At 42.1% G+C, this 25,331-nt stretch overlaps 1 protein-coding gene across 1 annotated transcript in view; it reads left to right on the forward strand.

The window, feature by feature from the left end:
• Positions 1-25,331, forward strand: part of PITPNA (phosphatidylinositol transfer protein alpha) — a 104,201-nt gene that overhangs the window by 31,953 nt on the left and 46,917 nt on the right. The window contains exon 3 of the mRNA XM_073616636.1: positions 22,480-22,625. Within this exon, the coding sequence (XP_073472737.1) occupies positions 22,480-22,625 (146 nt within the window). The remainder of the gene's footprint in view (positions 1-22,479; positions 22,626-25,331) is intronic.

Below are 25,331 nucleotides of genomic sequence, written 5' to 3' on the forward strand. Positions count from 1 at the left end.
CATCTGTTGATCTAAAAATTGTAGTGGGGACTCCAACGAGTCTTTTCCCTCCGCTTCTTCTCTCTCCGATGATATCTTCCGCTGGTTATTCTCCCACCTGATGTCTTCTCCCGACGCTAGCTCCCGCTGTTGTGCTAGCTCCGGCCTGTGCCATTACATATATAGCCATAGGGCTTGGCCATCTGGAGACCCCCCCCTTGTGAAGTCACCGCCCGCCCCATCATGCCATGGCTGTATTAAGTAATGGCACATGCCGGATCTAACACGATAAGCCCCCTGCCCACAGACCCCCACAACCACCATCGGGAAGAGGCCCTTCTCCCCGCAAGGTGCTTTTGGGGAGGGGCACAGATGGATATATTTTAAGAGGGGGTCGTCCCCCCTCTTAAAATACATCCATCTGTGCCCCTCCCCAAAAGCTTGTCTTTTTTTTTGGGGGGGGGGGTTCCCCTCCCTCGCCAAGTTTCCCCCACCCCCCTCAAGATTCAGACCGGACTCAAAGAGCCTGGTATTGTTGGATCAAAGTCGTATCCCGTTCATTAAAGTTAAATCGAAGTTGGACGTGAAGTTGTAGGGCAAAGTCAGATCGGTAGTCGTCCAACTTCCATGTCGGAGCAGTGTGAACCCGGCCTAAGTGATACTTTCCCAGTAAGGCAGTTCATCTAATGAACTTGATGCGACTAAGGTTGCTCGGAACCACATGTCAAAATGAAGATGCTGTACTGATACCAAAGGATTTTAAGCGCACATACTTGGTATGCAGGTAGTATTGTGAAAAAAAGAAGAGAGGATACCCATAGCGTACCTCCAATTAAAGACAGCAATTTTATGTGGTAAAATACACTTGCATTAAAATAGTTTCGAACAGGCACTTTGTATACCAAACCAACTCCTAATCCAGAAAGCAAGATGGCCGGCTTCCTTCTCTGCAGATGTAGTGTGTGTCGCATCAACACCATTAAAGAATGTAAGATGTCACTGTTTATTTCATTCCAGACCTCACGTTCATGCATTATAAAGTCTTTTGCCACACAAAGAATGTGGTCTATATGCTCCAGTGTCCATGCAGGCTCCAGTATATGGGCCAGACCACCAGTGAGCAGCATGTGAGATTGGAGGAACACATAGGTGGAGCCAGAATAAACACCACTGCGCAATGTACAATCTCGCCGTGGCCATCTTGCTTCCTGGATTAGGAGTTGGTTTGTTTATATAAAGTGCCTCGTTCAAAACTATTTTAATGTAAGTGTATTTACTGCATTAAATTGTTGTTTTGAATTGGCGTTACGCTATGGGAATTGTTTGTTCCTTTTTCCATGCTACTACTTTCATACTACTTGCGCGAGTATGTGTGCTTAGAATCCTTTGGCCATCAGTACAGCATCCTTGTTTGACATGTGGTTCTGAGCATAGCCGGCCATTGGAGAGTAACACATAAGCGCAGTTTGACAACTCTTTATTGAGGGTCACACATCTTCCGGTAAGCCCCCCCCCCCTTCTCCGTGCACTAAGGTGTTGTGTTTTTTCAACCGGAGACAAGTTGGTGGTGTTTGGAAATCTACATCTATCTTCTCTTTCCCCACAATTGGAGGACTGCTATCTTTGAGCTGTTCTTCAATTTTGGACATTTTTTTTTTTCCCGTTTAGTTTTTTAATCTAATGTGGACTTTGATTTGAACACATGGTGATGCACCCTGATCTGTGCATTTTTGTTTAAAAATTACACTGCATATATGTTTCACTTATGCCATTTTAGCACGGCACTTAAGACTTTTGATATTTATTATACTATGTATTATGATATTGTGCTAGCTGCTATTTGCTTTATTATTTGTTAAAGCCCAAGTGCGGTTTCTTGCAGGATTTATGGTGGGTAGTATGTACAGGTAGAGGAGTGCTGAATGCATGGTGGTGGGTAGTATGTGCTGGTAGAGGAGTGCGTAATGATTGGCTGTGGTAAGTATGTGCAGGAGAGGAGTGCATATGATAGAATGTATATGGTGTGAACAAGTTATGTCATTGCGCCAGCACTACAGAGGCCTCTAGACAATGGCATGCATGGAACAACTGATGCTGGCTACAGGCACACAGCAGCAGTACTGGCCTCCCATCCCCCTGCAGACACTGCTCTCGCCCCTCTCTGTTCTTCCTTCCCTGCCTTGTCAATCCCCCTTCTCAAGTCCCTCCTGACGTCTTACAAAGCCCAGCCAAATTGCCTCTCCATTCACATCCGCCTGTCACTACAATGGGGAAAATAATTATTTGATCCCCTGCATATTTTGGAGGTTTACCCACTTACAAAGAAATAAAGGGTCTATATTTTTTTATCATAGGTGTATTTTAAATGATAGAGACAGAATATCATCCAAAAATCCATAAAAAAACACATCATACAAATGTTATACATTGAGTTGCAGTTCAGTGAATAAAATAAGTATTTGATCCCCAAGCAAAACATGACTTGGTACTTGGTGGAAAAACCCTCGTTGGCGAGCACAGAGGTAAGAAGTTTTTTGTAGTTAATGACCAGGTTTGCTCACATCTCAGGAGGGATTTTGGTCCACTCTTCTTTACAGATCTCTAAATCCTTAAGGTTTCTAGGCTGTTGCTTGGCAACTTGAGGTTTCAGAATCCTCCATAAATTTTCTATAGGATTAAGGTGTGGAGACTGGCTGGGCCACTCTATGACCTTAATGTGCTGCTTCTTGAGTCACTCCCTTATTGCCTTGGCAGTATGTTTTGGGTCATTGTCATGCTGAAAGACCGATAAATGACCCATCTTCAGTGTTCTGGCTGAGGGAAGAAGGTTCTCATCCAAGATTTTACAATACAGTAAATGGCCCCATCCAGTAGCCCCTCAATGTGGCGAAGTCGGTCTGTACATTTAGCAGAGAAACGGCCTCAAAGCGTAATGTTTCCACCCCAGTGCTTGACTGTAGGGATGGTGTTCTTAGGGTCATAGTCAGCATTTTTTTCAGTGGGATCAAATAATTATCTTCCCCACTGTAAATACATATAGCGCTGCTAAGTTGATAAACCGCTGGCCTAGATTCTCCCTCCATCTCCCTCAGAATGAACTCCTGCAGCTGGCATCCCTCCCGGTGGGAACATGGGCAATGAGCTCTCATCCAGCCAGCCGCCTCCACCCCAAAGACAACATTTAATAGGCAGCGCTGGAGCAAACTGAGCAAGTGTACTGGGAGAGGTGGAGGGAGGAGACCCCAGGGCAGCGGTATGTATAAATCTAGTGGTGCTGAATGTACTTAGTGACAGGTGCAGCTGTAGCGCCTGACACTGCTCATCCATGGGTGAAGTGTTTCGGAGTGCAGTGCCCCCCCCCCCCCCCTCTAGGTGCCTGTGGATGATGCGCCACTGCCTATGTTTTTTCTTTTTCTTTCAACCCAGTGGGTTGAACTAAAAGAACTGAGAGATTGCTGTACCAACACAAGCAGTGTTAGGGCGGCAATCTCCCCGCTGTGCCTTTGTGTTCTGACAGGGGGACTGTTCCCCAGCCAGAACACACTAATGGCTGCCAGCGCTGGTCGGATGCTGGTTTTCCAGCATGTCCGTTTTACAGAAGCTGGTCATAAAGCCAGCTTCTGTAGAACAGACTGTACACACATGCCAAATGTTGGCTAGTTCCTGCCAAACCGACCGTTTTCAGACAATTTTCGCCCCGTATGTACTCAGCTTGATGCTAGAGCTGTATATATTTTCAAATGTGATATGTAACCGGACCTGCTCTCCACGAGAATTGGGTTTTATATGAACTCTTTAGAATTTACTGCAGTTGGAATTTTTGGGAGGTTTAATCCTTTTTGTAAAGATATTTTCTGCCTTAATAATTTTTCCACCGAGATTGTAATAGATTGAAAACAAATATTTAGCACACAAGTACACTACTATTTGCACATTGCATGGACAGCTGTTCATCTCATGCATTTGTTGAGCCTTATAAATATAGTAAATGTAATATTTACGCTTTTACACAACTATTATAGAAAAATAGTATAGGTTTAACATGGGTTGAAATATGATAGTTGACAATAGGCTCTGTTAACTAAATTATAATGATCATTATTTGACAGACCTTCATTCATTTCAGCAGTGACAGCGAATTTTAACACACACACACTTTATGTAGGGGTTGCGACTGTTTATGTCATAGAGGATCTTTTTTTGCATGCTTGCTCCAGGGAAGAAACATATATTGCATGAGTGTAGAGCTTTTTGCTTTGTTATAAATAGCTGTCATCCCTCTTGGGCAGTAAGAGCAAAGAAAGCTAAACATTTTACAGCATGTGCTTCCACTTGGCTCTGAGAAACAATGTGAGATTATCCAGGCTAGTTCACTGCAAAGAAAGAATAGAACTGGCAATCGATGCATGTTTTAGCATACAGGGGAAAACATCAGGCAGACTACTGTATAGGAGAGATTATTGCTTGACTGTATGTAGGTTTGTGTGTAGGAGAAATAATTGAAATCTTATTTGTGCTAATCATAAAGTTGTATTGGCAGTAAAGCATTATAAAGGTCTCAGGCCATGCATCATTCTACATCTCACAATATACCCAAATCTTTGGGTATTTTCTGAGACTCAAGGGGCTTTTTCTTAATCACAATAAAGGTTGCGCAAGGGTTTTATAATAAGCTGATCATACAACAGTAGAATTTGCATTTGAAATTTTTTTCGTTTTTGGAGCATTTGTCTGATTCTCTATACATTTTTATTGAAACGTTTTAAAGAATGTAGCTTGTGACCCCTGTCAGATACACAGATAAAAGCATAGGGTCGATGACTTGCAAGTCAGAAGCGGCCATACATCAAATGGAGAAGTCATAGCAAAAAACAGAACATTAATGTTGAAAAGTACATTGATCATATTGCAACAGAGAAGCATTGTAGGTAACAAAGGCAGAAATCCATGCGCCTATACCAGGAAAACAGGCGCTGGCGGATGACATGTCAGTGTAGTAAATTCACCTATACAAAAAACAAACAAGTGCATAAGGCTTCATGCACATGAGACGCTGGTGCAAACTCTCCTGAACACATGTTTTTAAAAGCTGAAACCGGCGTTTAGAAACCCCCGTTTTGCCGCATTTGCGTGCCGCGTTTAGCCACGTTTTACAGCGTTTGCGTCTAGAAGCGTCTGCAGAGCAGAGAATGACATTTTGCGACCCAACTTTGGGGCCCCATATCTCAGGGCCACTTGGAGCTAGGAACCCCGAATTTTGGAACACAGTGGAACTAGCACTACAACATATCCAAATTTGGGGTTCCTAGCACCAAGTGGCCCTGAGATACGGGGCCCCAAAGTTGGGTTGCAAAATGTCATTCTCTGAGTTCGGGGCCCCGTATCTCGGGGTGACTTGGTGCTAGGAACCCCAAATTTGGTGAGCTAACACAGTGGAACTAACACTACAACATATCCAAAGCAGTGGTTCCTAGCACCAAGTGGCCCCAACATACCGGGCCCCAAATTTGGGTCACAAAATCTCTGCTGCAGAATAGTGCTTGACATTTTGCGACCCGAATTTTGTGCCTCATATCTTGGGGCCACTTGGTGCTAGGAACCCCATTTGGATATGTTATAGTGCTAGTTCCACTGTGTTTGCATACCAAATTTGGGGTTCCTAGCTCCAAGGGGCCCCAAACTCGGGTCGCAAAATGTCATTCTCTGCTGCAGAAGTGCTTGACATTTTGCGACCCAACTTTGGGGCCCCGTATCTCGGGGCCATTAGGAACCCCAAATTTGGATATGTTATAGTGCTAGTTCCACTGTGTTTGCATGCCAAATTTGGGGTTCCTAGCACTAAGTGGCCCCGAAAAATGGGGCCCCAAAGTCGGGTCGCAGAATGTCATTCTCTGCTGCAGTTTACCATCATATTTCTGTGTTTTCTGGTCCAAAAAATAGGGTTCCTTTAAAAACACTTATAAACGCAAACGCGGCAAAACGCGTTACCGGCGTTTAGCCACGTTTGGCGTCTGAAACGTGGAAAACTTTTGCGTCTGAACCGATTTTTCTGCTTCTGGAAAAACGAGGTTAAACGCAACTGCCTAAAAACCCTAAAAAAACGAGACTGTGTACATGGACACATAGGATAACATTGAATGAGTTCAGGGGCAGTTGAAAAAAGTGTCCAACTGCCTCTGAACGTACGTTTAACAGCGTCTCATGTGCATGAGGCCTAAGAAGAAAGTCAGAAGGGCCTAGGGAAATAAGAAGAGGAAGAGAGAAAAGAGAAGTGGAATAGGACATCTAGAGCCCCCAAGCCGGAACCCCAGGGTCTCAGCACTCATGGCGATGTAACTGTTGATATGGAAGGGTGGGCGTATTGGATACTTGGGGTCCATATTTTAAGAAATTTCCTGTGTGTATCTGAAAGGGATACTGGAAAGCTTCTCATTAATGAAAAGGTCTAGGCGGCGGCAAATTTCTGTAAAGAGTATGAACTGGTGTTTTAAAGCTTTTGCTATCCTTTGTTTTGCTGCCAACAGTACATAGGTGGCCAGTTTAAATTGATATTTAGTGAGGCTTGGGGGGGGGTTCAGGTGTAACAGGACTGCATTTTTCAAATGGTTAATGGGGTCAAATCAATTGTTTTTTCCTGTAGTGAATCAAAGGAGCAAGATGGAACATTTTTTTTTTCCAACAAATAAAATTTTAACCATGAATGTTGTTAGTTGGGCTCGGGCGTGTTAGGGATCCCACCTGCCCGATCCTGCCAGGAAACGGACACTGGACACTGCTAATCACAGGCACTGAGACATTTCCCGATCCGTGCAGCAAATGTCTCACTGCCTGTGATTAGTGGTGTGCATTGTTGGTTTCTTGGCGGGATCGGACAGATGGGATCCCGAACATGCCCGAGCCCATTCCTAGTTGTTGATTAGGAAATGCCATTCTTTTCAGAATTGACTATTCAAAGCATACAAAGTTTTGAAGTTCCTTTTAAATTATGCTTGTTAAGACCGCCCATAATTGAGTCCGTTTTGTTTATTTATTTTTTATTTTATTTAAAAACTGACTTTATTTTCCCATCCACAAACTGTGTGAATGGGGCAATCCTGCCACTGAGCTTATTGTATTATGACATTGGGGAGGCATCCCTGCTGTCAGAATGCACTAATCTGCATTTCAGGCTATAGCCTACAGTGCTGATTAAGCAGGGAAAACCCGACAGGGTGGTTGTACAGATGTCAATTGGTAGATTACTTCTGTACAACCTCCCTGCCCATACATGGATTGAAATTCGGCTGGTCCCTGCTAAACTGTCCAAATTTCAATCCGTGTATGGCCTTTTTAAACCCTGATTGCATTAAGGAATGTATTTACAAGATTCTTCATACAAACATTCCTATAAAAACCAGTGTATGACCAGGTTAAAAGATGAACCAATATTGATGACTGGTAGAAAGATGCAGCAATATAAAATAAAATAATTTTGTAAATTTTATATAGATTCCATCCTACACCTATATAAATGCAGAGATATGATTTTACTGCTATGTTTCTTTGGGTAATGACCATGTGTCCAAACTTCGGCCCATGCGCTGCGTCCGGTCCAAGACGGTTATAAGTGCAGCCCAACACAAAATCTTAAACCTACTTTAACATTTTATTTTTTGCTTTTGTAAAAATGTTATTACACTTAGCGAACACATGCAGCCAAGGAAAACTTTGACAGTGTCCTTTTACTGGACCTTTTTAAGTTTTATCTTCAAAAGAAAATATCTCCCCCTTTTGCACAATTATGCCATATTCATCTGTTTTCGGCGTCATCTATATTTGTGTGCAACTTTTTCTAAGGATGAAGCGCAAAATTAGGATCAAAATATATAATGAACACCTTGAGAATTCATTGAGAATTGCTACTACATCCTTTGAAACTATTGATGTCAAATATCTCACTAGTTTTAGGTTACCTTCTATAATTTTGAACCACTTAAGGACCAGGCCTATTTTTCAAACTTGTTTACAAGATAAAATCTTTTTTTTTTGCTAAAAAATTACTTGGAACCCCCAAACATTATATATTATTTTTATTCAGACACCCTAGAGCAGGGGTAGGCAACCTCGGCACTCCAGCTGTGGTGAAACTACAAATCCCATCATGCCTCTGCCTCTAGGAGTCATGCTTTTGATTGTCAGGTTCTTGAAATGTCTCATGGTCGTTTCACCACAGCTAGAGGGCCAATGTTGCCTACCCCTGCCCAAGAGAATAAAATGGCGGTCGTTGCAATACTTTGTCACACCGTATTTGCGCAGCGGTCTTACAAACACAATTTTTTGGGAAAAAATACCTTTTTTTTTTTTTTTAATTAAAAAATTTAGCCCAATTTTTTTATATTGTGAAAGATAATGTTAAGCCAAGTAAATTGATACCCAACATGTCATGCTTCAAAATTGCACCCATTGACCCTAAAAATCTCAATAGGTGACGTTTAAAATATTTCTACAGGTTACCGGTTTTGAGTTACAGAGGAGGTCTTGTGCTAGAATTATTGTTCTCGCTCTAACAATTGCGGTGATATGTCACATGTGTGGTTTGAACACCGTTTACATATGCAGGCGCGGCTTACGTATGCGTTCGCTTCTGCGTGCAAGCACAATGGGACGGGGTGCTTTTTAATGTTTATTTTTTTTATTTATTTTACTTTTTTTACACTGTCTCTTTAAAAAACATTTTTTTAAATCACTTTTATTCCTATTACAAGGAATGTAAACATCCCTTGTAATAGAAAAAAAATAATGACAGGACCTCTTTAATGTGAGAGCTGGGGTCAAAAAGACCTCAGATCTCACATCTACACTTAAATGCAATAAAAAAAATAAATTCCAATTAAAAAAAACAAAAAAAAACAAAAAAGGCCGTTTGGCGGAAGTGACGTTTGACGTCTCTTCCATCATCCAACGTCCTTGAGTCGAGTGGGGGCCATCATTCCCTCACTCGACATAGTGCCTCAAAGGGGAAAGAATCGGCTCTGGTAAGCGGCGGAGACGACCGGAACACGGCGGTAGGGGGTGGGCACCTCTCCTGCCGCTTGTAAAAGTGATATCGCGGCGAATCCACCACAGAGACTTTTATCTGAAAGCGGACCGCCCCTCATTTAGGGTCCTTTCACACTGGGGCGGTTTGCAGGCGCGCTATTGCACTAATAATAGCGCCTGCAAACTGACCCGAAAGTGCGGCTGCTTTAATTTCAGTGTGAAAGCCCCGAGGGCTTTCACACTGGAGCGGTGCGCTGGCAGGATGGGAAAAAAAGTCCTGCCAGCAGCATCTTCTGAGCGGTGAAGGAGCGGAGTGTATACCGCTCCTGCCCTTTGAAATCAATGGGACGGCGCGGCTATACCGCCGGCAAAGCGCCTCTGCAGAGGCGCTTTGCGGTGGTTTTAACCCCTTCTCGGCCGCTAGCAGGGGAGTAAAACTGCCCCGCTAGCGGCCCAATACCGACGGTAAAGCGCCGCTTACAATAACAGCGCTTTACCGTCAACAACGCCCCCACCCCAGTGTGAAAGGGGCCTTAAGAATATACCGGGTTATGGCAACTATCTGCTGCCATAACAATGGTATTCTACGTCAAAGTACCGACGTATAACGATGGTGGGCAGCCCGGAAGTGGTTAAAAAAATGAAGTTTTGTTGTTTAGATGGGTGTATACTTATATCACTGATCGTTAACTTGTGATCTGCCTGACTTTTTCTGCTCATCAGCTATCCTTATTGTTAGTGTATTTTCTGTGTGTCTCAAGACAATTCCCCTTCTTCCAATGTGGCCTAGAAAGGTCAAAAGTTTGGACACCCCTACTGTACACATCCCCACCCTTGCTGTGCTAGGTCTATTCATTGATTGTCAATCCTGCTTTCCTCTAATACTAACCTGCATCCCTCACCCTTCTACTCTTTCACAGTGTGATTGAATCTCCAGAATTGTCCGTATGCAGCTGTACAGGCTTACTCCTTTCTGGTCCACTCCTTCCCATTCTTTACTTTGCTTCATCATGGCGGAAAGGGCAAAGTCTGAAATATCTAGGTCAGTCTCTATTTGTTAAGTGAAATAAGCTGTTTTTGCCAGGGTGCCTTTTCATTACATGGGGGTAAGAGAGTTCTAGATTCAGTGTTTCATTGGAATAGAGCTGCTACTCCTCGATAGGAACTGATTAAGGTGGTTTGTACATCTTGCCAAGTTTTCCCCATTTGAAACGTTAATTGAAAGTGAGCTAGTAATGTCTTAAAGTGATATTAAAGGCTCTCTTTAAAAAATAAAAATAAAAAAAATAACAAACATGTTATACTTACCTGCTCTGTGCAGTATACAAATCCGGACATACCAACTGAAACAAAGAGAACCCACTCCAGGTGTCTGTTTCCAATGATCTCTCCCCTCTCTAGGCGTGGGTGCGGCTCAGTATGCAACCATATGCAAGAACTGAATAAAAAAGTCTGGATGGCCCATAGCTATGAATAAGCACCTGCCATAATGGTGTGAAATGCGTTAGTGGTTTTATCCTTGCTGTATGGATTTATTACAATATAGAAATCGTTTTTCATTGTGGCCATCCACATCCTACTGCTCTGTGCAGTAGTTTTGCACAAAGCAGCCCCGATTCTCCTCTTCTCGGGTCCCTTGCTGGTGCTTCTGGCTCTTCCCCTCCCTGCTGAGTGTCCCCAGAGCAAGCAGCTTACAGGGGGAGGCACCCAAGCAGGCTCATTCATGAGCTGCAGCCCTGTGTGTCCATTCAGACATGGAGCTGCGGCTCGGCCCCATCCTCTCTCTCCTCATTAGCTCACTGGATGTGATGGCACTCCTTGCTGTCTCAAGTAAGTATTAGGGGGGCTTGGGGGTAAAAAAAACCTTGAACCTTTACAACCACTTTAAGGGCTGAGATTTTCAAGCACTTAAGGGCTGAGATTTTCAAGCACTTTTGCTTTTAAAAAAAAAGCGCCTAAAAAAAAAAGCTCAAGAATAATGCTTCCCTTTAAAATCAATGAATATGTTCACACTGGGGCAGTGAAAAAATCCTGCTTGCAGCATCTTTGGAGCATGTTTGGGGAGCTAAAAAGAAACTGCACCAAAAACGCTCCTTCCATTGAAATGAATGGGTACTGCATCCAAATGATCCCAGCTTAGCGTTTTTGGTACAGTTTTTGAGTCGCATGTCCTTTTAAAAACCGCACTGCAAAGGCTGCAAAAGCGCAGCAAAAAATGCCCCATTAACGCACAGGCATTTTTACTGGCAGTTTTGAAGCGAACCACTGTGAAAGTGCCCTAAAGGTCAATTTTAAAGCTTTACAACAAAGGAATGTGGATAGAAATATTTAGAATGCTGTCTGTAAGTTCTCAAGAAACAGCAGGGAGCCATTAAATATGTTTATACTATAATGAGGCCTTACAGTGGTTCTAAACATTGAAGGTTTTTACTTTCATGCATTCTATGCACGAAGGTAAAAAACCTTCAGCATGGAGCCCCCTCTAATGCTTATATGAGTCCGATCACGATCCAGTGATGTGGATGAAAGCTTTTACTCTCCCAGGTCCCTGCCTGAGAGCCCTCTGGGTCCTGCTGCTGTCAATGACAGCCAGTGAGGGAGGGAGCAGGGGCGGGGCCAAGCCCCATTCCGTGTGTCTTATGGGACAGACACGGCGTGGTTTGGGAGCGTGCACACACAAGTGCCCCCATTAGCAAGCAGGTTGCTATGGCACTTGGAGAAAAGGAGGAGCCAGATGCACCACTGGGGGAACTGAGAAGAGGAGGAATGGAGCTGTTCTGTGCAAAACAATTACACAGAGCAGGTAAGTATAAGATTTTTTTTTAGTTTTTTTATTATTTTTCATTATTTTTAATTTTAAACTTTTAATATCACTTTAAAGTGGAGCTCCAGGCAAACCATGTAATCTATGGTTTAAATATACAGTATATGTTTACTGCTTTACCTACCATAGGACCTGTTATTTTGGACAACCATTCTTTTGTTGCACCTCTGCTAGTTATTAAGATTACTCTGCTACAATCCCAGTTTAGCATTACTGCTTCCTGGGATAGCTTTACCGCTTTCTGGGTCAGTTCCCTGCTCACTGGGCAATAGTGACAATGCTGATCCAGTGCCCAATGAGGAGGTGGAGTGACATAAGAAGCTGAATAAATAAGCCAGAATGTTTCTCTTTAACCATTTAACAACCCGTTAAAATGATTCTGGCCTCTCTCTGTACAGTTCTGAAAGCAGATCCTCATCCTGGCATGAGGAGGCTGACTAGATGGAAGAGTCTCTATAACTTTAGTGTCAGTTTAATTATGGAAATCCTCCTTGATGATCAGGCAACAACAAAGTACTATTATACAACACACTGTTGCAGTTTACTTCTTTTATGTAAGCTTTGTGTCTTGTGTCCATTTCATTGAATAACATAAGTTATACATCTTTTGTTTTTTGTAGCATCTTTGCTATGTATAGCCAATGCATATGTTGTTTCTGGTCTGCCATAGCAGCAGGAAAATAAGCAAATACCAAATGAACAAATTTTGAAATGTAGAAATTCAAACTTTTGATGGAGTGTTCTGGATGGGGAGATCATTACTTGGAAGGAAGCACCTGGGTATTATTTGGGACATAGACGAGTTTGTTTCTTTGTCCTAAAGGATACCGATGTAATGTTAGTCATGGAACTAGGGTGTTCCTTGAACCTAACAATAGCCAGAGGTGCATGGTATACCCTGGGCATGGTTTTTGAAATCCAGGCACAGAGTTGGAATTTTGAGGATTTGTCATTGTTTCAGGTGTTACATGTGTTGTTTGACCCAACATTTATATACAGAAAATCTCACATCTGTCAATGCGAGTTGAGGGACGAATTGACGGTACATTCTTTTCATGCAAAGTAGAGGCTTTGCTGTCAATATAGAGTCCTGAAGCACATCTGACATGCCAAAATTGCGGTACAAAAGGCCATATTGAGCAAGCCTGCCTAATCCCGACCCGTATACATAATGAAAGTTTTTATAGGGGGTTGGGAGTAGGATGCTTAAAGAGGAGTTCCACCCAGGGGGTCCATTAAAAAAAAAAAAAAAAAAATTAAAAGTCAGCAGCTACAAATACTGCAGCTGCTGACTTTTAATTGGACACTTACATGTCCCTGGGTCCAGCGATGCGGGGGATCGAAGCCCCGCTTGTCCCCCCCCCCTCCGCTCGTCGGCGCCGGCATTTCAACTGTGGGCGCTGGGCTGTGGCTTCACAGCCTGGCACCCACTGCGCAGAGTGGAGCCCTTCCTGTGCCGAGGGGGAAGTGATGTCACCAGCCCAGGCAAAGGAAGAGGCAGACTACGAGGGACCACCTAGCAACAGGCATTTAGAGGTAAGTAAGAAAAAAAAAAAAATCCTAATTTTTTTTGTTTTTTTTTTTTTTTTAGAATTTTTCAGGTATTTTTGTTTTTTTGGGTGGAACCCCACTTAAAAGGCTAAGTTCACCTTTGTTAATTTTATTTATTTATTTTTTTCTAAATTCCAGCTCCCCTATGTACTAGGGCTAGGGAAAAAATTGATTTGAATTGAGTTGAGAGGTCAAATCATTTCAAATTTTCAGCAAATCGATTTTTTTGATTTTTTTTTTTTTTTCACCAGGACCGGCGGGCAGGAGTTTTTAGGCGAGGCCGCGGCCTCGGCATAGTCCGCGCCTAAAAACTCCTGCCTGCAGCTCCCTAGGACCGGCGCTGACGCCACGGCGGTCCTGAGGAGCTGGAGTTTTTAGGTGAGGCTGCACGCCGCGGACTAGTCCGAAGCCGCGGCCTCGCCTATTAACTCCTGCCCGCAGCTCCTCAGGACCGGCGCGGTGTCCATCATGAATCAGGTTTTTTTTTAAAAAATCGCAGATTTTTTTTTTTGGAGAAAATCGCCCAGCTCTACTATGTACCAATAGAGAATTCATGTACTTAAAGCTAAAGCTTTCCATAAAATCTACAGACACCTTACTAAGTAGTCCCCCATCCATGTTTCAAAACGTATCTATTGCTTCTGTCTTCCCTCCTTACAGACTAGAGGTCATGATGTTTTTTTCTATCTTTCTTCACACAAACAGAGCTTTCTTTGATGGTATTTAATCACTGCTGGGATTTTTATTTTTCACAAAAAAAAAAAAGACTGAAAATTTTGAAAAAAACTAATTTCAGTAAAGTAATTTTTTTCCTTCACTGATGTGTGCTGATGAGGCTGCACTGATGGACACTGATAGGCGGCACTGATTGGCTGACTCTGAAACTAATAAAAATGGTTTAAATTGGTCTATAAATTGGTGACCTGTTATTTGCTTATTTTCGGTCTCTCAGACATGTGATGCTTACTTGACCACATGTACATTTGTTTGGTGGATAGAACTTGTACGCAGGGCTGTCCAGCCTGTGGCCCAAGACGGCTATGAATGCGACCCAACAAAAAATCGTAAACTTCAAAATGTTGATTTTTAACATTTTTTTTAGGGGAATTTTTTGTAAAAATGCGTTTATACTCAGCCAACGCATCTCTTTACTGGACTTGGTCAAGTTTTTTATCTTCCTTGACCACTTCCATACCGGGCCTATTCTGGCATTCCTCTCCTACATGTAAAAATCATCTTTTTTTTTTTTTTTTTGCTAGAAAATTACTAAGAACCCCTAAACATTTTATATGGGTTTTTTTTTAGCAGACACCGTAGGGAATAAAATGGCGGTTGTTGCAACTTTTTATGTCGCACGGTATTTGCGCAACAATTTTTCAAACGCTTTTTTGGGAAAAGAAAACTGTTTCATGAATTAAAAAATATCAAAACAGTAAAGGTAGCCCAATTTTTTTGTATAATGAAATCAGGAACAGTTGGGAGCTATGCATCAGTGTCGCCTATTGGTGCCCAACAGTGTCGCCTATCAGTGCCCATCAATTCTACATATCAGTGCATCCTCATCAATTGCCGGTCAGTGTAGGAGAAAACAACATTTTTAAACGTAAACAATGAAAATTTTTTTTTTTTTTTTTTAATTTTGGTCTTTTTTTAGTTTGTTTAGCAAAAAATAAAAATCCCAGTGGTGATCAAATACCACCAAAAGAAAGCTCTCTTTGTGGGAAGAAAATTCTAAAAATGTAGTTTGGGTACAGTGTTGTATTGTCTTTCAAAGTGTGACAGCGCTGAAAGCTGAAAATTGCCCTGGGCAGGAAGGGGAGTAGTGCCCAGTATTGAAGTGGTTAATAACAGGGCATGTTCCTGACATTCGTTAGCACTGAAAAACTGGCTTGAAGAAGCTACAAAACATCTCCAACATTACAGAACACGTCCAGCTGATTGTGACAAACTGCTAGTTTGCTAGCTATATTATGAAGTTCCTGTTGCCCATTGCACTTTTCCCATACTGCACTGGTGCATAAGGAAGAGTCTATTTGTTATGGGCAATAAAATCTGTTTTTTATTCAGATGCCTTTTAAATAAGAGCTTCTTTTTGTTTTAACTCAGAAATTGCCTTATGCATGATTAGCACTGATCCCATGACAAGGAACACCTATGTCCAAAGCCAATGAGGTACATATGTTTTGTGCTAATTAACTTGTCAGGCTTTAGAAAAAAAAAAAAAAGAAAAAAAAAACATACTGCAAAGAATAGTATGTGTGATTAACAAAACTATTCAGTCAGTTTCCAGCATTTATGGCTCTGCCTTTTTCTAAACCATTAAAGCATTCTGATATGTTGCCATGGTTACTGAACAACATTGTGGTTTTGACTATAAACTGGCATGTGCAAATTGGGCATAGTAGGAATTATTTTTCTGATCATTTGCTAATGAACATCCGTAATCTTACATTTCAGCTGGTGTGAAGTGGCTGCTGTACTAGTTTGAAGCTGCTTTTTGTTTTTCTTGCTTGAACAAAACAAAGTGAGCCAAGGCGAAATGTCTGGGGAATTAGAGCTGTGTTCATTTCTTGGCAGCGTACAAGTTATTAACAGTCCCAGACCTGTGAAAATTCACAATGTCGCCTGATTAAATGTTTAAAGCGGTGCAGCTCATTAGATGTGGTGGCTGCTTCATTTTTCTTTTCTTTGGCTTTTTTCCCCTCTGTTTTCATCTGGTGATCTGGCCAGTACTACTCATTCACGTGGGTGGGGGCAGGATCTGGGGGCCCCCCACCCGCAGATCCCCCAGAACCACTGCCCAGGGTTGTGGGGAAGAGGCCCTTGTCCCCATCAACATGGGGACAAGGTGCTTTGGGGTGGGGGCGCTCGCTCTGATAGGGGACTGGTATGGATTTTGGGGGGGGGGGGGGCACACCATTTTTTGTGGGGTTCCCCTTACAATCCATACCAGACCTGAAGGGCCTGGTATGTATTGGGGGGGGGGGGGCCCATGCTGTTTTTTTTTCTTTTTACCGGCTATTTTTTAACAAGCAACACTATTTAATTCCTTGAGTAAAGCGTGACTACACCACGACTTATTTGATGAATGTATTTATTTAGCTTTGTGAATTGACTTTAGAGTCAGTTTATGCTGTATTTACTGTGCATTTTTCAATTGTAAATGAAAAACGTGTCACGTGATCCAATTATCCCATGCAATATTCTTTTATGAATTGAGTCCAGAAATAGAAACTGGCAGGAACAAATTTTGCAAAAGTGGTGCAGCATGCACCAATTTCAAATGCAAGTTCTAGATAGGTACATTAAGTTTTGGCGCATGCCGCACCACTTTTAGAACGCATGAGACACTTTCCCAAAATATGTCTGTGCCAAAGTTTTTGAATTCAGGGTATGTGTTGGTTCTCTTTTTTTTTTTTTTTTCTTTTATGCCGTTTGACAGAGTAGAGGAGACCTGTAAAGGAAATGCCAAAGAAAAACATCCAGTCCCCTCCTTTTCCAGACAGGACGATGCTGTGTAAATATCAGGGCTAGATGGACAAAAATAAAAATCATTTGGCAGCTAAACCATTTCCCTTTTTATATGTATTTTGTCTGTGTTTAGCTGATTTTCTGTAGTTTACTTTTAATTGCACCCAGTCATAAACAGAAAGTGTTCACTCCATCAGACTGGTAGTGTTATTCCTACTCATCGATGCCTCTGTAAGGCTGGGTTCACACCATTGCGGATTGGATGTGGGTTTCCCCCCCGCATCCACGTCGCACAGCAGGAGACTGTGACTGGCTCTCTATGGAGCCAATTCACATATCTCTGCAGCAGCTCCGGTGTGATTTGCACAGGAGTCCTGTGCGTTTTTTTTTCTTTTGTCAGTTTTCAGGTCCGAATTCGGCCAAAAATTCGGGTTGAAATCGGACCTGAAATGGTGACCGAGGAGGCACTGGACTCCTGCTGTGAGCCACTGCGTGTTCATATGTGAACCCAGCCTGAGTGACTCGCAGAACTGTTTCTTTGGCTGAAAACTGACCAGGAAAAAGAGAGAAGCTGTAGCTGTATCCTGAAGGTAGATTGATCAGAATCCATGGCAAATTTCTGGGAAGGTTGTGAAACAAATATTATTTTAAAAAAGTGAGAATTTAATTAAAAACAATTGGTAAACTCATCATAGTCAAAGTGTTGACATCTTGCAAATGTGTATTTTGAAGCTATGGAAAACTGCTCTAAGAGTGATACACAAGACAAAAATCTCAGAATGACTTTATTTACTTGGTAATGTGTAGGAAGTGTTTGGTCATCTGGCAGACATCTTGTTTACTTCCTTCCAATTTAGTATGTGTCCTTCCTCTTCCTTTACTTTTTTTTTTTACAACGGGACTAGAAAGTCTGTTTCCTCTGAGAGAGATGGGAAACTGCAGATAAAATAAACAGTATACATGGTAATTAAAAAAAAAAATAAAAAAAACTCCTTTCTGACCAGAGTAACACCTATACGCACAATAGTTATTTTGTTAGCCCTAATACAACATATACACTCCTCCCTGCTGAACTATTGTATTCTGACAGCAGGAAGACTTCCCCACCATCAGAATACACTGATCAGCACCATCGGTCCCTGCTGAACCAGTCAAATTTCGATCCATGTATGGCCAGCTTAATTGTCACCATGATCGTTTCTATAGCATATTTTTGTGCAAAATATGTTAAATGTTATTGGATGGCAAATGGGTTTTTCTTCTGTTAGATTTTATTGCACTGCCACTTTGACAACAAGAGAAATCTTCCCAACTGGAAGCCATCCCCGGCAGGAGAACATTGTGATATAATAGCCTCTAGCAATAATCTTATGTAAAATCTAGCAGGCTGGTTGTACCCAAGTTGACCGATTTGATCAACTTGGGTACATTCAGCCTGCCCATACTTGGTTTGAATCTTGGCTAGTTCCTGCTGAACCAGCTGAGATTCAAACTGTCTATGGCCGACTTAAAGAGGAAAGATGAAACAAATCCTCCTCCAGAATTTATACAGGATCTATCCACTCTCAAAAGAAGGGGGCAGGGAGCTGAAGTCACACTCTGTGGAGCTCAGTGAGGAGAGCTCTAAGAGTTGATTGGAGGGAAGGGACGCACCCTCCTTCACACAGGAACAGAGCTGAGGTTGTCAATTAGCTGAAGCTCCCCGTCTCACCTTTTTTTTCTCTTGGTGTCAGGAAAACTTGTCAAAAGAGATTCATGCTGATAATAAAGGAACGAGCTAGCAGACAAAAATGACACACCAGTGCTCTGGACTGAGACAAGTACACACTATATACACTATAGAGGGATATGCTTTGTTCATATTTCATGGCTTAGGTTTACAACCACTTTAAGGAAACCCTTTCATTAAATACATGGTGAACTTTCGCCATTGCAGTGATCTTAGATTGTTGTGGTGGGTACTGAAGGAAGTCGGTATTTATGTAAACTGGGATAATACATAATTGCCTACCATTTCACCTGTTGGTTTCAAATGAGCTTACCCTATTTATTATATTGCATTCCTGCAGACAGCTGCTTATATAAATCATTGTGTTACTATTGCCCCAGGTTTTAAATGGATGGAGGAAAAGAACACTTCTAACCTTTTCATCGGCATTACGTTTGATGGCTTTATTAGACGTCCCATAGCATGTCTCAGTATTACACATATGCTTTAATTTGGGTAATCCTTTTAACTCCTTTTGCTTCTGGAAGGCCGCACTCGCTGACCAGACTGACTGATCAGCTTGGGGAGAGAGTGTTTTCCCAAGGTCTATTCGGGGGGGGGGGGGATCCTAAGGGATCATCTTAGTTATTTCTCATCTGATTCAATTCTTTGAGAAATCCAAATGATATTAAAGGATCAGAAATAACAGGAAGGATTAAATAGACGATGTTAGTGTTGCTTGGTCAGCTGATCCTCTTAAAATGTGTTCTGTGACCTGTACAGCAGGGATCAGTTATCGCAGAAAACCAGAACAATTGGGTGATGGTGAATGAAACCAGAATCTATCTACCACCAGCATTTCAGGATATGCTGAATCTGATCAGATGTTTTTATAAGTTTGTTATTATTCTTCTGAGTGAAATCACATCATTTTCTGGATGTCACACCATTTCCTCAAACTCAATCTATCAAAAACTGAACTTATAATTTCCTCCCCCATAGGCCCCTTCACCTGATCTCTCTGTCAAAATCGATGGCACAACTATAAGCCCATCCCCACATGCCAAGGTTCTAGGTGTAGTCCTGGACTCTGAACTCTCCTTTAAGCACCACGTCCAATCACTGTCCAAATCGTGCCGCCTCAACCTCCGCAACATCTCCAAAATACGCCCCTTTCTAACCAATGACACAACAAAGCTCTTAATTCACTCGCTGGTCATCTCTCGCCTCGACTACTGCAACTCCCTTCTCATTGGCTTACCTCTACATAGTCTGTCACCCCTTCAATCCATCATGAATGCTGCTGCCAGACTCATCCACCTTACCAATCGCTCTGTGTCTGCTACCCCTCTCTGTCAATTCCTCTACTGGCTTCCGCTCGGCCAAAGAATTAGATTCAAAATACTAACAACTACGTACAAAGCCATCCACAATCTAGCCCCCAGCTACATCACTAGCCTAGTCTTTAATTACCAACCTACTTGTTCTCTTCATTCCTCTCAAGACCTTCTGCTCTCTAGTTCCCTCATCACCTCCTCCCATGCTCGCCTCCAGGACTTCCAAAGCCTCTCCAATCCTATGGAATGCCTTACCCCAATCGGTCCGCTTATCTCCTACTATTAGCTTATAGACGATCCCTGAAAACCCTTCTCTTCAGAGAAGCCTACCCTACCCACACCAAACAACTGTATTTTCATTTTCTTCATCAGCTCACCCCCACAGTTATTACCTTTTGACCTTCCCTTCTAGATTGTAAGTTCTAACGAGCAGGGCCCTCTGATCCCTCCTGTATTGAATTGTATTGTAAGTGTACTGTCTACCCTCATGTTGTAAAGTGCTTTGCAAACTGTTGGCGCTATATAAATCCTGTATAATAATAATTTTCTTGTGACGTCTCCTAAGTAAATTAAATAATTTAGCTAAATGTTCTGTGGTCTGCTTTAACTAATATTTCATTATGTTTAGTATTTTATATTGTGGTTTGCATAAAGTGTTTGGGTGCAGATCCCCTTTCCCACTTTGGTCAACATAATTTTTTCTCAGTGATTTCCCTTATAAATATCCCTTTTTTTTTTTTTTTTTTAAATCTTACCTTCTGTTAGGAGCAAAGCATCCATCTTCGCTCCTATCAGTGGTGCTACAGAGATCTTCACGACACCAGAATTGGGATTCAGGAGGGCCCTGCGTCACTTCCTCTAGACAGAGGGAGGGTTCCATGCTGGTCTAAGTGTTCTGCGCAAATTGGTAGTGAGATGGAGGGATATCTGTAGCGACAGCGCTTATAACCCTCCTCCTCAGTGTATGGAGCAGCACAGCTGCTACAGAAGCTAATCATGATGACATTGCTGCAGTGAATTCGCTGCAAGCCCTTTGTTGTTGTCTCCCTGAGAAAAGAAGGTCTTTGGACTAGTGGGGTCACCAGGTATTTATAATGCAAGGTAAGGAAAATGATGCACCATGTAAAGCACAGTTGTATTGGCAGGTCTTGGTTTGGGCTGCAGTTGAGGATTTACATATGCCTCTCTCACTGGTATATTTTGGGTTTGTTAAGAAAAAAAATGTGCAGGGTACATCTCCGCATCCCTGTTCAGTACTATATAACCATTAACCCAAAAAAAAACACCTTTCACAAAAAAATGACTAAATAACCCCCTTCCTGATAAACTAATCCTAGTGCCTCAACACAGTTTTGACAATTTTGACAAAACTGTACATATTGTAACAACTTGGTATATCCGGGTGAATTATACTTTATTTTTATCAGGGCATATTGGGGTTTCATTTGGCGGTAAATATCTCCTGTTTTTATTTATTTATTTATTATTATGAAAGAGAAACTGATCAAATGTAGCTGTTTATTTGTTGCTATTATCATAACCTCCCAAGAACAACCCAAAATAAATGATCTTGGTCCTGATGATTGCAGCAATACAACATTTGTGTATGTTCTTTGGTTGTACATGTAGTAGGCCACAAAAAATAGTGCACATTTTGCACCTAAAACACACTGATACTAATTGAAATAATGCTTTTTATTTTCTCCATTAACAAGGAGAAACAACACAGTGAAGGACAGTACAGTGACTAATTACAGTGAAAGCCAGAAGCTATCGCAGCGATCAGGTGATCGGGAACCGGGCCTCCTGGTTCTAGATCATTAGTACGGAACCTGGGTTCTCATGAGAGCCGGTCTCTGCTGGGAGCGCGCGCTGTGCAGCTCGCTCTTTGCACACACACACACACAAGTATGTATATTTGCAGCCAACAGATAAAGAATCACTTATGTAAGGCCTCATATATATGTGTACAGTCAGCAGGCAGAGTAAGAAACTGGTTCAAACAGCTACAGGTGTGTTCAGTAACCCTGCTGAAATCAACTGAATGCAGGTTTGTTATAATATAAAAATGTTTCATTATTTCCACATTCGTAAATTTCACTTTTAAACATATATTATATTCGGAAAAAAGAAAGTAAATTTCAAGTGGTCGTTTAGTGAAGAAAGATAGCTTGTATGAAAAACTAACGTTGGCAGAAAATGTGCAGAGCTGGAATATTTCAGCAGCATTCTGATGGACAAACAGCTCTTTTTTGCACTTTAATTTTGCATAATAAGATAATTTAAAAGATTATACACAATATAACACATATATATTATACACTTTTACTGTACCTAAAAACATTATCTGTGACTATTTGTATGTGTATTTTAAAGTTTTTGGGGTTTTTTTGCCATTCGTATCGTTCTACTTTTATGGAAAGATGTTTGCGCAGAAGTCTGAAAGGAACGGTTTTGAGTAACCATGCTTTTTGGTTTATTGGCACATCCTATGCTCCTGTTAAATGTGCTTCACTCCATTGACCTGAACTCCATTAACTGTACTTTTGTACTATAGTGTGTTCTGAGAAATGTTTTGTCTGTTCTTCCAGTATCAGGTGGGCCAGCTGTACTCCGTAGCAGAAGCCAGCAAAAATGAAACAGGAGGAGGGGAAGGTGTTGAAGTACTTGTAAATGAGCCTTACGAGAAGGATGGGGAGAAAGGACAGTATACACACAAGATCTACCATCTACAGAGGTAATTTAGATCTTCATTTGAATTCTTCTAGAGAACACCGTACAATGCAGTTACAAATGCCATTACCTACTGTGTTTTGTAGTCCTTTTGTATCCCTGTTCTAGAAACAGAACATGGTATACTGTATATCTTTGTTGTAGAATTCAGTGTTCGGTGTCACTGCTGTGGGGCCTACAAAATGTGCTATTCTAAGGGTATTTTAATACATACAGTGAGGGAAAAAGTATTTGATCCCCTGCTGATTTTGTACATTTCACCACTGACAAAGAAATGACCAGTCTATACTTTTAATGGTAAGTTTATTTTAACAGTGAGAGACAGAATAACAACAAAAATATCCAGAAAAACGCATTTCAAATTTTTTTTTTAAATTGATTTGCATTTTAATGAGTGAAATAAGTATTTGATTCCCCATTCAATCAGCAAGAATTCTGGCTCCCAGGTTTCTTCTATACAGGTAACTAGCTGAGATTAAAAGCACTCTATTAAAGGGAGTGCTCCTAATCTCAGCTTGTTACCTGTATAAAAGACACCTGTCCACAGAAGCAATCAATTAGATTACAATCTCTCCACCATGGCCAAGACCAAAGAGCTGTCCAAGGATGTCAGGGACCAGATTGTAGACTTGCACAAGGCTGGAATGGGCTACAAGACCATCGCCAAGGAGCTTGGTGAGAGGGTGACAACAGTTGTTGCGATTATTCTCAAATGGAAGAAACACAAAATAACTGTCAATCTCCCTCGGTCTGGGGCTCCATGCAAGATCTCATCTCGTGGAGTTTCAATGATCACGAGAACGGTAAGGAATCAGCCCAGAACTACACGGGAGAATCTTGTGAATGATCTCAAGGCAGCTGGGACCATAGTCACCAAGGAAGCAATTGGTAACACACTACGCCGGGAAGGACTGAAATCCCGCAGTGCCCGCAAGGTCCCCCTGCTCAAAAAAGCACATGTACAGGCCTGTCTGAAGTTTGCTAATGAACATCTGAATGATGTTCAGATGAGACCAAAATCGAGCTCTTTGGCATCAACACAACTCGCCATATTTGGAGGTGGAGAAATGCTGCCTATGACCACAAGAATACCATCCCCACCATCAAACATGAAGGTGGAAACATTCTGCTTTGGGGATGTTTTTCTTGGGATAGGACAACTTCACCGCATCAAAGGGACGATGGACAGGGCCATGTACCGTCAAATCTTGGGTGAGAACCTCCTTCCCTCAGCCAGGGCATCGGAAATGGGTCGGGGATGGGTATTCCAGTATGATAATAACCCAAAACACATGGCCAAGGCAACAAAGGAGTGGCTCAAGAAGAAGCACATTAAGGTCCTGGAGTGGCCTAGCCAGTCACCAGACCTTAATCCCATAGAAAATATGTGGAGGGAGCTGAAGATTTGAGTTACCAAATGTTAGCCTCGAAACCTTAATGACTTGGAGAGGATCTGCAAAGAGGAGTGGTACAAAATCCCTCCTGAGATGTGTGAAAACCTGGTGGCCAACTACAACAAACATCTGACATCTGTGATTGCCAACAAGGGTTTTGCCACCAAGTACTAAGTCATGTTTTTCAAAGGGCTTAAGTACTTATTTCACTCATTAAACGTGTTTTTCTGGATATTTTTGTTGTTATTCTGTCTCTCACTGTCTCATAAACCTACAAATAAAATTCTAGACTGATCATTTCTTTCTCAGTGGGCAAACGTACAAAATCAGCAGAGGATCAAATACCTTTTTCCCTCACTGTATATGTATGCACACTGGACCACATTTATAGTCAAAGCAGTGTCTGCTTACTGGTTTAAACCACTTGACCTGACTCGGTTTGCGAGTGTTGTCTCGCAAAACGAGCAGGATTCAAGCCTCTGCGGTGTGAAGTACCGCATTTGGCCAGAGGTGCGGGGGTGCCGGTGACACTCGAAGCCGCTCGGACATACTCCTTTCCCGAGTGTTTCCGAGTCTTTCCAAGTGCATCTGAGCGGTCTCCGAGTCTCTCCAGCGCCCCCCCACCTCTGGCCACGTGCGTTATTGCATGCAGTAGAAGTCAAAGTGGAACGAATTATCTTCGTTTCCATTGACTTTTATGGGGAAACTCGTTTTGATATGCGAGTGCTTTGGATTTCAAGCATTCTCCTGGAACAGATTATGCTCTTAATCCAAGGTTCCACTGTATTATACACGGTTACTGTACCAATGGAACGGGCTGGGAAGGACTAAACGTCTAGGGTGATCAAGGGGTTAAATATGTGCCTAACTATGTGTTTTATGTGTTTAGACTCCATTCACACCTGGGCATTCCAGAATCTCGGGCAATTCTGCCTGCGATTCCAGAATCTTGGCAAAACGTGGGACGCATGTGCGATGCCATTACTTCTAATGGCACTCCAATCAGGGTGCGATTTTTGCCACGGTTGTCGTGCGATAAATCGTAGCAAATCACAACGTGAAACACTGACACCCAAAAGAGGCTCCTGCTCCTTTTTGAGTGACGAGTTTTATGCGTGATTTTGTCGCGATTGCATCGCGATTTATCGAGGCAAAATCACATCACGGATGCCACAGTAATGGCATCGCAAACGCATCCCACATTTTGCCATGATTCTGGATCCACGGGCCTGCGATTCCAGAACGCCCAGGTGTGAATGGAGTCTAAAGTGTGCTGCTTTTACTTATAGATATATAAGTTTGCAAAGCAGGGCTGA

The sequence above is a fragment of the Aquarana catesbeiana genome, linkage group LG02 (assembly GCF_042186555.1).
Source record: "Aquarana catesbeiana isolate 2022-GZ linkage group LG02, ASM4218655v1, whole genome shotgun sequence".
NCBI lineage: Eukaryota > Metazoa > Chordata > Amphibia > Anura > Ranidae > Aquarana > Aquarana catesbeiana.